The following is a 14,658-nucleotide window of genomic DNA, read 5'->3' as shown; positions in this document are numbered from 1 at the left end:
ATGTGCATGCGTTCCCAAGATCCAGAGAGGAGAATGGAGGAGAAGGGATTGCGGCGTGGCCATCCCCCCTAGGGGGGTGATTTCTCGCTTTCTATCTCTCTGTCTCTCTCTGTCTGTCTGGAGAGCGCATGCGCCCTATAGCAAAAACCTCTAAAAAACAAAGTCTAAAAATAAGTTGCACTAAATCCAATATGATGTCCTAGATTAGATCCTGGAACGGAAAAGGGACATTAGTGGGAAAACTGGTGAATCTGTTCAGTTAACAGTATTACAGAAATGGTCATTTCTTTTTTTTTTTTTCTTTGGAGAGGTTTTTGCTATAGGGCGTGTGCGCTCGCCAGACAGACAGAGAGAGATAGAGAGATAGAAAGCGAGAAATCACCCCCCCCCCAGGGGGAATGGCCACGTCGCAATCCCTTCTCCTCCATTCTCCTCTGGGGATCTTGGGCACGTACGCACACGCGCCCGGCATGAGTTTTAAGCCACCGGGTCCGGGACATGAACTGCGGTCGACTACGTGGGAGTCCAGCGACATAGCCATTACGCTAACTGCTGGTCCCAGAAATGGTCATTTCTTAGCTTTGACAAATATGCTGGGGTTACACAAATGTCAGCATTAAGGAAAGCTGGGTAAAGGATATGTGGTAGCTCTCTGTACTATCTTTCCAACTTCTATAAATCTAATACTATTTCCAAATCAGTTCAAGATTTTTTTTTAAGTGGCTGCCTCCAAAGACAAAGGGAGAGAATACATTTGTAAAAATTCATCCCACTTTATAATTAAAGTGCATATGTAAACTGTATTGTAATAAAGTTAAGCCAATAAGAAAAGCCAGTCACAAAAGCAAAGAAACACAGTGAAGTTATTTATGCAAACCTTGGTAACACAGAAAACAATTACATACATGCTATTTCCATACGAATAGGGAAAATAACACACCAAGTTCAGGACAGAAGTCACTTCTGAGAAAGGTGAGACACGTACCCCAGGTACGAAACTCAAGTAGGTGCCAAGGAATTCAGCAACCAAGATAAATGGAATTACAGCATGAATTTATTTCATAGCAAAAAAGAATTATGAAATCCATGCATAATCTTTCTTTATAATACATATTTTCCATGGGCTTTTTGAAGATACTGTATAAATAACATTTTAATGTGACATGTTTTAAAACTAAAATGAAGGGACAAAAGGACCCATGATAATCATACTATTAAAATTGTAAGACAAGGGGACCAGCAGTTAGCGTAATGGCTATGTTGCTGGACTCCCATGCAGCTGACCATGGTTCAAGTACCGGACCCGGTGGCTTAAATTCACACCAGTCACGTGTGCGTGCATGCCCAAGATCCCAAGAGGAGAATGGAGGAGAAGGGATTGTGGCCATCCCCCCCCCAGAGGGGGTGATTTCTTGCTCTCTGTCTCTCTGTCTCTCTCCATTTTTCTGGCAAGCGCACGGGCCCTATAGCAAAAACTTCTCAAAAAAAAAAATAAATTGTAAGACAAGAGAGACATTTGGATGATGTCTTAGTTCCAGAAAATAAAAAGCTCCAAAGCAAAGGGGGCAAAAGGAGTAATTTCTTTGAAGCAGTTTCCTAACTAAAAGATAGCGTGGTAGTTGAAGACACTGGACTCCCACATGGCTGATCACAGTTCGAGTCCAGGTCCTGGCAGCTTGCTTTCTCGTGTCTCTCTCTCTCTGTGTCTCATTCTGTCCCTCTCTGGTCAAATTAGAATGAATAAATAAATTTTAAAAGTTAAAAATTAAAATAAAAGCAACAAAAATTTGAAAATAATGCAAGGTACTTGATGATGTGGGAAGCTATAGAAAAAAAGCTTTAGAAAAGCCCACTCTTACCTGAAACGTGTGAATAGTTCTTGCCCACGCGTGTTTTATGCGACCATAATGCATTAGTTTCCTGAAATCCACAGTGACCTCTAAGCCAGCCATATTATTAATGGTCAATGATCTTCTCTTTGCAAAAGTTACATCGGTAATGTCCTGTCATCAAAACAAAGAAATATTTTGTTTGTCTTCAAATATGCACCAAATGCAGATATTCTATCTTTGGGTTGAACATAAAGCATACTCATAAGTAAAATAAGTATATTCATTGCAATGAAGAATTTAAAAAGGCTTGAAATCTACACTTGCTCACACTGAATCTATCCACATATATTTTCCAAAACAGAAGTACAAATTTTCAGTGCTTAAATTTATCTTGCATTTGACTCTCTGAAAACAACCTAGTCTATTTGTCGTCTTTTTAATTCTAAGGTTTACACACTTCTTGTATCGCCTACAGAAGTCTGCATAAATTCTTCACAAGCGCTCACCTTTATAAACAGCTTTTGAAGATTGTAAGTTATGTACACAATAAAAAACAAATATAACTATTTAAAAAAAAGGTTGGGGGGAGCAGCCAGTGGCATGGTGATTAAAGTGGTGGATTCCACAGGGCTTGCTCTACAATTCAAGTCCTGGGCCCATCAGCTTGAGAAACAAACCTGGCTGACAGGTGTTTGTGCATGCCAAAAATCCCAAAAGGAATTGGAAATGGAGAAGAAATTATTGTGGCATGACCATTCCCAGTATGTGAGGAGGATGCTTTCTCACTTTCTCCCTCTCTTTCTCTGTCTCTTTCTGGTGAGTGCACATGCTCTCTGGCAGAGCAAAAAAACAAAAACAAAAACAACTCCACCTCACCCTCCTGAACCGCCAAGGATTACAGGATGTGTCACCACACCCAGCCTTTACTTTGGACCAGGAATCGAACCCAGGCCTCTCGTGTAGTCCTAACCTGCAGAGCACTGGGTCTTAGCACATGCACTGAGGCTGGGCCACCAGGCAACTACTTTTATAGTTTCTATATCTGAGAAGCAACAAATGAAATGCTCCTTTGTAAAATATAAGTGTCTCATTTATTTCTTGTTTTTTTTTTTTTTGTTACTCAAGCACTTCCAACTTGTTTAAAAAAAAAAATCCAACTTGTTTAAAAAATGTTTCTTCACAACATCTTACAGAAAAGAATACTTCTCAACTCTTTAATGAAGCCAAAACCAGAGAAGACATTACTAAAATACTATAAGCCAATATCCCTCATGTACATGATGCAGAAATCCTTAACAAAAAATTATGGAACCAGAATGTCAACTTTAGCATGATTAGACTTTAAATCAACCCTGGGACAACTTAAAAATATATAAACCCCTAATTTGTTAACAGGCATAAATTTGTTATCACTTACCTTTGTAATAAAAAATATGTCTCCATTGCACAGTCGAATACCACTTTCAAAATTATGCTTATTTTTAGCAAAATCATGAGGAGCAGCACAAATGTCCTCACCGCTGGCGTTTAGGTCGTTATTTTGCTGACTGCTGGAGGTATCTTCAGGGAGTAAATCTGAGAGGTATGCATTCTTTGTACAGCAGATTTTATCACCAATTCCAAACACAAGTCTGTTCTGATGGTCTCTGGGTTAGACAATGAAAAGGTCATCAAAATTTGGGGGGAAAAAACAGCAATCTCATTTTGTTTAAACACTAACTCCCACTCAGACCTCATCCAATTATCAGAATAATTTCCTCACTCTCATTACGCGATTTTCCTTCACCAAAGGTCAACCAGAAATCAGGTTCTCAAAATGGTCATCTGATGGTTTGCATCCACTCTCTTGTGTCACCTCAGATTCAGTGACATTTCCCAGCCAGATTTTCTCAGGTAAGAAAGTAGGCATAAATTCTGATGTCTCTCATTCCCCCAATATTCTAAACATTATCAAATATCTTATTGATTCGACCTTGAAAATTCATCCTCTCTCTAAGTCTCTCCTATCACCACTCCATTTCCTGTCTTAAAGAACTTACACATATTTCTATTATACTAATTAAGACACTGTGTCAGAATAATAGTAGCCAATTGAGTAATGGTGGTGATAAGCCAGTTACTGTGGTAAGTGCTTTAGGAATATTACTTCATTTCATTCTTACTACAGCTCTATCAGGGAAATGTTCTAAGTACCCTCCCTTCTTGGACGTATGTGGAAAGGGAAACAACCCAAGACTGCAGTTGCCAGACCCGCTGTGTGGCCCAGCCCAAGCCTCTATACCCTTCGTTAGACTCCCCACTACAGTTTTAAGTTCATCTCTCCTCAGCAAACAGGAGCTCCTCCTGTATCTCAGACATCTCTGGTGTTTCTCCACTAATAAACAACAGGTACTAGAAAATGAAAGAGATAGGAATTCATTTTCCCTAGGTATCAAGAGTGACTTTTCTATAACCATATTTCTTTGATGGACATTCACTAAGGTGCTCCCAGTAGGCATCTTGTTGCTAAAGTTCTCAGAAGTACTATACACGTTATAATTTCAAAATTTTGCCTGAACTCCCCACACTTAGCCTATAGGAGCTGGGAGATGAACCTGAAACTCACTTTTTTTTTTTTTTTTTAATCTAGGGCACATGTGCTCACTGAGGAGAGACAGAGAAAGTGAGAAATGACCCCGCAGGGGGGATAGCCACACCAAAATCCATTCTCCATTCTCTTTTCAGGGTTTTGGCCACATACACACATGCACCCCGTATGTTTCTCAAGACTCCAGGTCTAGGACTTGAACCATGCCTTTGGCCTTGTAGGATCCAGCTGCCTTAACCACCATGACACCAGCTGGCCCTCTTATTTATTATTTTTTTTCTTAATATATTGACTACCAAAAAGCCAATCCCTAAAAATACACATTATATTTAATTGGAGAGAAACTGAAACATTACAAATGGGGGAAAGGAGGTTAAATATGTGGCTAGAGCTGACAACTGTCAAGGCACACAGAACAGTGAATCAAGGACTGTCCTCCAAAGTGTCAGTTCTTTAAAACGCTCACTTGCTGAGGCGGCCTGTGTAGTGCTTGCAACAGCAGTCGTTGATTAAATCACAGTCTTGCCTGAAACACATGAAAATGCAAAGGACACCTTAATATCTGTTTGGAGCTTCTTTATGTTATCAATAACTATGATACGCCAGACTCTAAAAAATTTCTACAACTTGCTTCAGGAAAGAGTACTTTAGAATTTTCCTCTTAATATAAACTTTTGTTCCATTCAGATTTCCTGTGAGCTTCTAAATAAACTATTTGATAGAAAGAACCCTATTTAGAAAGTACCCTCTACCACATCTAACAAAGAATTATCCCCAAATAAGAAAGAGAATTAGGAGTGATGAAATATGAGAGTATCCCATCCAAATGGAATCTACATTAATAAGTTATGACATTTAAAAGCTACATTGAGCACATTAAAATATGGTAAATGCTTTACCTTCTAAATGCAATAAATTGTGATGTTTCTGCACTTTTGAAATCCTCTTCTTGTAACAAAGTTCTAACTGCTGAATATAAATCTGATAGTTCAAAAGGGCAAAAAAAAAAAAAAAAACCAGAAAATCAGCAAATTATAATATTTTCTATAGAGAAACTAAGTTGGAATTCCTGCTAAGGAGCTTGGGAAAACATGTCACCAGATACAATGCAAGTTTGCTTCAGGAACATGGGTCTCATGCCCTACGCCAGCCAGAGCAATAGGAAAGGAGATGGAAAGACAGTTACAGACAGCCACCCTCCAGGAGAGGTCAGCCCCTGGTCAGGACAGTGCCTAATATTAATATCCCGACAGCTTATGAAAAGTGAATTAGAGAAATGAGCAAAAGTACTAAACTTTGTTTTTCAGTCTTAGTGGTACTACTGGTAATAATTTAAGTCTTTGAGAATTTATATACTTTATATATTATCTCAATAGTCACAATACCCACGTGAGGCAAATATTATCATATTTAGAGCTGATATTTAGCTGTTACATATCAAATATTGAGTTACTTCTGAATTAGCTTTAAAAAAAATAGCTACTCCTCTAACTCTCAAACACCCATCTCCCCCAGCCATCCCCTTCCCTCTCCGAGGTTCAGCTACTAAAAGGACAGCCTGGCTCAGTAGTGGCATCCTGCCAGTGGTGCTCATGGCCTACCGGATGTTAAGTAACTTCACCTCTGATTACATCTATATTATGAAAGTCAACACGAGGCTTATGGAAGTAAAAGCAATTTCCCAAATGAAGCAGGGTGTCCTGCCTCCCTCCTTCAGAGCTCAGATGACTGACAGGTCCCATCTACCTGTAAGGTGTACTTTCACACTGGAACACTGAGAAGAGGCTTCCCTTGGCAATAGTATAGAGCAACAAAAATCTCTCATGAGAGAAAGATATAAAAATGCTGGTAAATACATCCCAGGCTTTTTTGTCTCCCTACTAGTACAGAAATCATGAGGGAAAGAAAAAGCCTAGAACTTGTGATGCCCTTATCTGAGAAGACTAACTTAGCTGCTTGCTAATTTAGGGCCTTCATTTTCCAGATGAAAGAAGGATTATCCTACAAAATGGCCAAGAGTGGGGGCCAGTCAGTGGAGTGGTGGTTAACATGGCTGGATCCCACAGGGCTGACTGTGCAGTTCAAGTTCTAGACCCAGCAGCTTGAAAAACACACTGGACATGTGTGCATGTGTGCCCCAAAACCCACAAGGAGGAAGAAACAGAGAAGGGATTGTGACGTGACCATTCCCCTTGGAGAATGGTCATGTCCTCCCTCTCTCTCTCTCTCTCTCTGTCTCTCTCTCTCACCACTGCCATGAGTACACATGCCTCCCAGCAAATTGAAGAAAAAGACAGAAAAACAGCCGAGACCCAGCTTACCCTCTGCCAACCCTTGGTTTGCCAGGGCAGGAATTGCCAAAGATCCCTACCATACTGTTTTCTTCTACAATTCTAAAACCACGCGGTTATATATCATGCTTTTTCACTCTCTCCCTACCTTGGAGATCAACATGTACACTGAATTTGATTCTAGTCCATATATTTTACTCACATTTTAGCATCCCTGAAATTTTATCCAGCTCTGAATGCTTTCTTGGGTCTTTGTAATTTGCAATGATGGGTATAATTTATTCAAAACTTACTTATTAATTTTAAAAAGTATTGTATGCTTCTTGAGGGAATATTTATTCAGTTTCCTTAAAGAAGAGACTAATTTTCCAGCAAATGCTTTTAATTAAGATAGATCAACAGCATCCGCCAGGTTCTGCAGCCAATGTGAAATGGGCTCATGTCTTTTCTTAATGTACATACATGGCTATGAAAAATAAAACCAACACTGTTTTAGACAGATCCAAGAGGAGTGGTAAAGAGATCTACTTAGTGTCCAAGTCTCATTTTCTTCATCTGTTACAGTACCCTCTATTAACTAAGCTGTTGTGAGAATAAATACTGGGTATTAATTACAATACAGTTAATAAAAAATCATAAAACAATATACAGTTCATAATATATGTAAAATGTAAATAATACATATGTGTATATGAATGTAATATGGTTGTATTAAAAATAAATACTAAGCTGGTACTATGCATGTAGCCTTTATGGGGTTTTCTTGAGGGAAAGAAAAGAAAGTAAGCTTACTACTTCAAAAATGTATGCATCACTTGACTTATTTTTAGTAAATAGAAATTATTTCTATTATTTAAAAAACCCTAAATTGTGATATATTATGTAATCCTATTTATTTGTTTATTTTTAATAGAATACTATGGGTCAGTGCCATAGCCTAGTAGTTAAAGAAGCTAGATTCCACATAACCAACGTATTTGAACTCTGGCCCTAGCAGCCTGAAAACACTCCTGGAGCTCATATACACACATGCCCCGAAGCCCCACGGGATGAAGAAATGGAGAAGGGACTGCAGTATGACCATGCCCATGGAAGGGTGATTTCTCCCCCTCCCTCTCTTCCTCCCTCCGTCTCTCTCTCTCTCTCTCTCCTGGCAAGCACACATGCCCTCCAGCTATTAAAAAAAGAAAGTTGTAACATAAATGATCATTAACCTAGGTGAAGTAAGACTGCTGATATACACAAAAGGAGAGAGGCTTACAGATCCAGTGGAATGTCTTTCAATTTCTCATACAGAGTAAGAGTAGTGAGGTGGGAGGATACACCTCTGAGAACTGTGGCAACCACAAGAAATCCTCAATAACAATCTTCAATCTTTACTAGTTTGATTTTGAATAATAAACCATTATATTATTTCTCTAAATCTGCTAAATGAGTGCATAAAGCAAATAAATATCAAAAAGGTTTTATCTATTTGAATAAATTCATTTGCAGTACCTAATTTAATAATATTGGTTATTTATCAAAAAACTAGCATTTCTATAGCATTTCATAACTAATAGACGCCCTCACCCTTCTTGAAACTTTGAAAGCTATAACCTTTTCCCAAAAACAAAAATATTTGCTTTTCAAATTGCTCTGAAAGAAACACTTCATTAAGATTTGCTTTCTCTTGGATTACGGAGATTTTGCCTTATTTTAAACAAAAATCAAACTAAATCCATTTATTAACTCAACAAATATTTACTGAATCCTTACTATGTATCGAAAGCCTATTTCATTACAAAATTCCAGGGTAATCTGCTTTTGATAATTCATTAAGTTACTATATTTATTTCTGTGCTTCATTTTTACTAGCAATATTTATCTTTACCATCAAATAAAAGCATAACTAGTCATTTAATAGCTGTATGATAAAACTTAAATAATTAATTCTACATGTCACAGACATTTACACTTACAAGAGTGATGATAATTTTTAGATAACTGAGAACTGGTATCCTCTTCAGGGAGTCTGACAAAAATAAATTTCTTATCTTGAATTGAGATGGGGAATGTAGGATTATCAGAGATACTTAGTTCTGCATCAAATTCTGGAAACTGGCGTCTTGAGATTCTTGGATAAAGAAAAAATATGTACATCAAGAGCATTATCATTCACAAATGGTCTTCATATATGATCGAAGCTAATTAATATTTCTTAATAAATAATAGAGAGAGAGAAAAGGCCACCACGCGGATATGCATTATTAACTGTAAATGAGATTTAAAATAGAATTCGATGACTATAAAACTATGGCAAATTTAGCAAACTAAAAGCGTCAGAAAAAAGGACTGGAGGATTTACTGAACACCATTCTGAAAACTTGACCGACTCATCTGTAGACCATGAAAGAACCACACGAAGTAGGTTTTATTCCCCATCTGACCAGTAAGCAGTGTGAGGCTCAGTCAGGTATAGAGCCCAAGGCCACAGAGGCAGAAAGCGGGAACAGGAAGACAAATCTGGGCCATTTGTCTCTGCACTTCTTTTTACTTTCATTACATAATTTGGACTCACTGGGGCCTTTTCCATATGTACTTTTCACACTCCTCTTTCTTCTGTATCATACATGCTCCCATTTTCTCAACTGAAAACTGACTATCAACATCTATTTGCATCGAGGGCCTCCTCATCCTTCTTTCATTCTTGTATTTTCCAAGACTAGCATATCATATCAGAAAAACAGACTGGATACATTGTCCTAACAGTTTCTGCTTGCTTATCTGGACTGATGAGACCCTACTGTGACTTTCAAACTTTCCCAAACAAGAGTTGAAAGGAAGAAAAGGAGAAGAAATGAGGCTGTCCTTGTTGGAAATAACCCATAGTTAGTTTCTGGGTTCCAAAGAATCTTGACGAATGTCGTAGTTAGCTTCTGACCCATCATGCGGCATGCTGGTATCTTGGGGAGCTTCTCAGTTATCCCACAGGAGTCTTCCACAGTCAGTAAGCGTTTGCCAACGAGGACTATGACAAAACGATGAAAGGCGCACAGCTCGCCTCGTGAAGGAAGCGCAGTCTCAGGCCAAGTGATACTGAAAGAGCTACTGAAACAGTCCTGAGACTGGAGTTCTCAGAAGTCTAATATACTTTAGATCCTTCCAAGTTCTTTGCACTTTAACATAACTAATTATTACCAAAAATAAGGTGGCTTTTAGGTAGAAGCACGATTAAAGGAAGAGAATATTACACATTTAATGCCATTAATTTTTATAATGTCTCAATGTGAATGCACATCATCTACCCTATTCCTGTCAGCTCCTTCTCTTCTTCCACTATCCTGCCCAAGGTAGAGAAAGTGGGTTTAGAATGTTCTAGGTCCTGCTGACATCTAAACAAGGAGCTATTCAAGGACAAAAAACATTTTGTAAAAAAAAAAAAGAGTCAAAAACAAATGTAAAATTTGGCCTAATGAATAAATGTGTCTTAGTACTGCACGATCTAATTAAAGGTATACATTTTAATATCAAAATAAATGTCATAAAATAGTAACAATTGTTTTTCTGATCAATGGATTACGGAGAAACCAAATACCTGAGCCTGCAGAAGACTATTCCAGATGTTTATGCAAAGTCTAGGGAATTCTCTCCATTTCAGGGGGAATAATATGCAATGGGTGCCTACGAGATTCACCTCAGAGTGAAATGCATTTCTTTTTTTTTTTTTTTGCTTTGGGCTTATTCCACAATAGTAAGGATTTCCCTCCTTGTTCTCCCTTAATTACAAATGAACTAATTTCTGAGGCTCTGTTCCCCTTGCCATTTTTCCAATGTCTAAGTTTAAGGCAACTTTAATTCATATACAGGCTAATTATCCCTTATTGAAAATGCTTAGGACCAGAAATGCTTAGTATTTTGTATTTTATTGGATTTTGTAATATTGCCTATACCCTTAACTTGGGCAGACTGAATTCATATATGTTTCATATACACCTTATACACCTAGCCTGCAAGTAATTTTATACAACATCTATTACATTATTTTGACTGTGACCATTACATGCACTTGTGTCACCACCTCAGTGCTTAGAGAGTTTTAGACCATGAGCATTTAGGATTTGGGTTTTTCCAGATAGAGATGCTCAGCCTGCATATACTTTTTAAATGAGGAAAACACATGCATTCTTAAATTCCAGTAATAAATTATGCCACACCAGTAGTGAAATATATTAGCTCTGTTTTCCTAGTTGTGAAGCCAAGGTGTATGTTTGAAAAATAGAAAAAGGTTGCTTAAAATGTTGTACTAAAGCATTCCAATTAAGAACTTAACTGTTTTTACCTTTTATTTCTAATAAACAGAGAGAGAATACAAAATCTCATTTAAATTATACCTTGTAGCATTATCCACAATTAGCTGGGATTCTGCTCTATGATTTGTCTTTAGCTCAACAGCATATTTTCTTGCTTTAAGAGTTTCAAAAAGATCTTTCAGCAAGTTTCCAGGTTCAATACTGGGTAATTGTCTAATATCACCTAAAAAGGAACAACAACAACAACAAAATTACAGTAGGTTTTTAGGTAACTGTGATCCTAAACTTTAGAAATTATCTTTATTTCTCCCCATTGAAACATGCTGCAATTATAAAGAATTACTCAAAGGAAAAAAGAAATCTTTGTCTAAAATTATTAAAGAGGGCAAGCAGGTGGTGTGGAGGTTAAGGTAGCTGGATCTCGCATGGCCTACCGTATGATTCAAGTTTGGATCCAGCAGCTTGAAAAATACTCCAGGCATGTGTGCATGTATGCCCAAAATCCCAAGAGGAGAATGGAGGGGAAGAGACTGCGGCATGGCCATCTCCCCAGAGGTGTTTCCTCACTTTTCCTCTCTCTGTCTCTTTCTCTCTCCAGTGAGCAAACACACCATAGAACAAAATTGAAAAATAAATAAATAAATAAAAAATTTAAAGATTACGAAGTGTTTAAAAATATTTAACAACAATAAAAAATCAAATTAAACATATAAGATATAAAAAATGGTGATAACACATTAAGGTAACAAAAATCTAAACTGCACTTTTTATAAACTATGGAGAGGCATATATTTCAGGTAACATGTTAAAATATATATATATAGCTAGTATTTAGTCATTTGATCCTGTTTATAGAACATGGAACAATCTATGGCCTTAAAAATAAAAATATAAACAAATGCATTTGATAATAAATTCCAGCAACCTAGTGATAATATTCTGCTCTGTTAAAAAATATTTCTGTCTTGAAACAAATGGAAAGTAAATCCTAGAGATAAGAAAAAACTGTGTACTGAGTGGAAATGGAGAGAATACTTAAGCCATTAATGAAATCAAGTGCTTATAAAATATCCTCAAATCTCAGAAAAATAGTATTTATATACAATTTAATTTTCAAACTGCACTTTTTATTTGTTCTCCATTAAATCATTATAGTCTGCAGATCACTACAACCTAATACAATTTAAGTGAACCTTATTAGAATTGGAAGGACTCAAGAAAGGGGTACCAGTTCATGCCTCCCCCACCCCCGGCCAGCCACTCCTCTTCCATGCACTGGAGGGGTGGGCAGCACATGAACCAGGGAAGCTTGGTTTGTGTTTGCAGCCACTCCCCATCATTCACATTGCTGCCTGGGATCCACTCCTGCTGGATCAGCAGTAGTAGTGGATTCTCATGGGAGGACAAACCCCATTGTTACCTGATGGTTCCAGGATATACTGTAAGGTGGAGTGGGATGCACAGTGGATGTGGTGTGCTTAGGTCATCCTGGGACTAACCCCCACTCCATCTGTGGAACGATTGTCTTCTACAGGTCAGTCCCTAAGTTTGGCGACTACTGACCTAAGAGGTTGACGAGGTCTAATTTGAATTACCACCTTAGAATAATAAAATTACTTTTAAATATTCTATAATTCAGATTTTTTACTATTTCTAAATTATATATATCCTAACTTACTCAGATTTTTACCATTTTAATAGCCATGATTTAGGTGACTAGAACTAACACTTTATAACTCTACTTTATTTACATCCTAACTAGCCAGTATCCTAGCCAAAAGGGGAAAAAAATCAATCAATCAAAAATAAACAAAACAAACAAACAAACACCAAAGTGGATGAGGAGAGTGGTCAGAATAAGCCAGTGCAGCTTTGGTTCAGGCTCTGACAACTGGCTTGCCACCATTCGAAAATGGTTCAATGAACTGATGTAAATAACCTACTAACCATGATGCTTGGAGCTAAATGTAAGAATTCCAATAATATTTTAACTTACCAAGGATAATGAGCTTAGAAAGTTTGGAGTGCTCACGCAATAAATTTAAAACCGACTTGAAGATTCCTACAGACACCAAACTCCCTTCATCCACAACCAGAACTCTAACTGAAGAAAACTTCCACGGCCTGCCTTTGGTTTCCATTTTGTTCCACAAATAGAAGCTATAATTGACCTAAAATCAAAGTATGGTATTTCTAAAGTCAGTTTACACACTTTATACACACACAAAAGTAACAGCAAGTTCTTTTAAGGTAAAACTCTTAAATTACAGGAGAGTGGAGAAACACAGCAAAAGGAATAAAGGAATAAAAAAACACAAAAGTTTTAGGGATGACTATTCAGAAAAGATAAATCAAATAAACCTAAAAACAAAGATCAGTAGTTCAAGAAACTGCTTCCAAATGAGGAGCATTAATTTAATTTAATAAGTTTCACACAGAGTTTAACTTAATAAGCTTCACACAGAGCACTATTTCACTGAAAGAAACCTCAGCACTTCTGTCACCACTGTTCACCAGAGAACGTTCTCTATTCTTTTCTATTCCCCAAAAAACCTTCTATTGACATTTGAGATTCCAATGACTTCAACTTTCCTTTTCTCCCAACCACCTTACTCCATTCTGGAAATAATGGGCTGTCTTCTCAACAAAATTATATTTCAAGTACTTTATCTTTCAAGTACTTTAAACTTCCTTATCTCCACAATGTTTCGGAGGCCACTATCATCACCACCACCACCAAACAACTCACAAAATTATTTTTTACAGTGGTAGTACCATTTACTATATTTCAAACATAAATGAGGAACAAAACTAGTTGTAAAACTGCACTCAGAGAATGTTAAACATTTTAACATCTATCATTCCAGAAATGTTTCTATGTCATAAGTATAGACATAAATGTCCATACCAATTTTTAAAGTATCCTGTCATAGCTTTATTTAATTTTCCTGCTAAAATGAGTTTTGATATGTCTTATTTATTTAAAGTTTTCATTCCTTCTTGTCACCCAAATGCACTGGTTCTCTTCAACGAAACCTCCTGTCTCAGTGGACTTATCTTACAACGGAGCATTTGGAGTCCCCTCTCATTGTTTTCTTTCTTTAATTATTTTAGAAAGGAAGAGACTGACACTTTTCTCTGTGTTTCTACTTCTACCATCTCAATACAGATTCCCTCTATGAGCACCTCAATCCCTCCAATAGCTTTGTAGCCAGGTTCCCCCCTACCTAGCCCAAGATGAGATTGCCTAATAAATATGGGAGACCCCGTTACATTTGAGCTTTGGACACACACTAAATGGCTTTTTAGTATAAATCTGCCCATGAAAGATTTGGCTCATATACTAAAAATGATTCACATTTTTATCCACTAAATCTGGCAGCCCCAGTCCAAAGGTCATAAGTAAGTGGCACAAAGGCCACATCAGTACTCTTGCAGTCCTACACGCTCCTAAGCCTGGACATGGCTTCAGAAATGTCTTCTCAACATCCTGACCACATATTAAGATACTACCAATTGATCAGAGTTAACACACAAGATGAAACTCGGCAATGATCTTTCTCTGGACTCTCCCCCTCCTAATTCAATCCTTCAGACTAATTGGACATGAAACATCATGGGAAAAAGAAAAAAAAAAAAAAACTACAAAAAAAGCT

General features: G+C 37.4%; 1 protein-coding gene across 1 annotated transcript in view; it reads right to left on the bottom strand.

The window, feature by feature from the left end:
- HELB (DNA helicase B) overlaps positions 1-14,658 on the bottom strand; it is a 39,267-nt gene that overhangs the window by 10,688 nt on the left and 13,921 nt on the right. The window contains exons 5-11 of the mRNA XM_006147295.3: positions 12,999-13,173; positions 11,084-11,225; positions 8,672-8,826; positions 5,319-5,400; positions 4,886-4,945; positions 3,250-3,478; positions 1,860-2,003 (exon numbers count right to left, since the gene is read on the bottom strand). Of these exons, the coding sequence (XP_006147357.1) occupies positions 1,860-2,003; positions 3,250-3,478; positions 4,886-4,945; positions 5,319-5,400; positions 8,672-8,826; positions 11,084-11,225; positions 12,999-13,173 (987 nt within the window). The remainder of the gene's footprint in view (positions 1-1,859; positions 2,004-3,249; positions 3,479-4,885; positions 4,946-5,318; positions 5,401-8,671; positions 8,827-11,083; positions 11,226-12,998; positions 13,174-14,658) is intronic.

Source organism: Tupaia chinensis, unplaced genomic scaffold, assembly GCF_000334495.1.
Source record: "Tupaia chinensis unplaced genomic scaffold, TupChi_1.0 Scaffold000208_1, whole genome shotgun sequence".
NCBI classification, from domain to species: domain Eukaryota; kingdom Metazoa; phylum Chordata; class Mammalia; order Scandentia; family Tupaiidae; genus Tupaia; species Tupaia belangeri.
The sequence above is the reverse complement of the archived record's forward strand: the minus strand, read 5'-3'. Positions and strand labels throughout refer to the sequence as shown.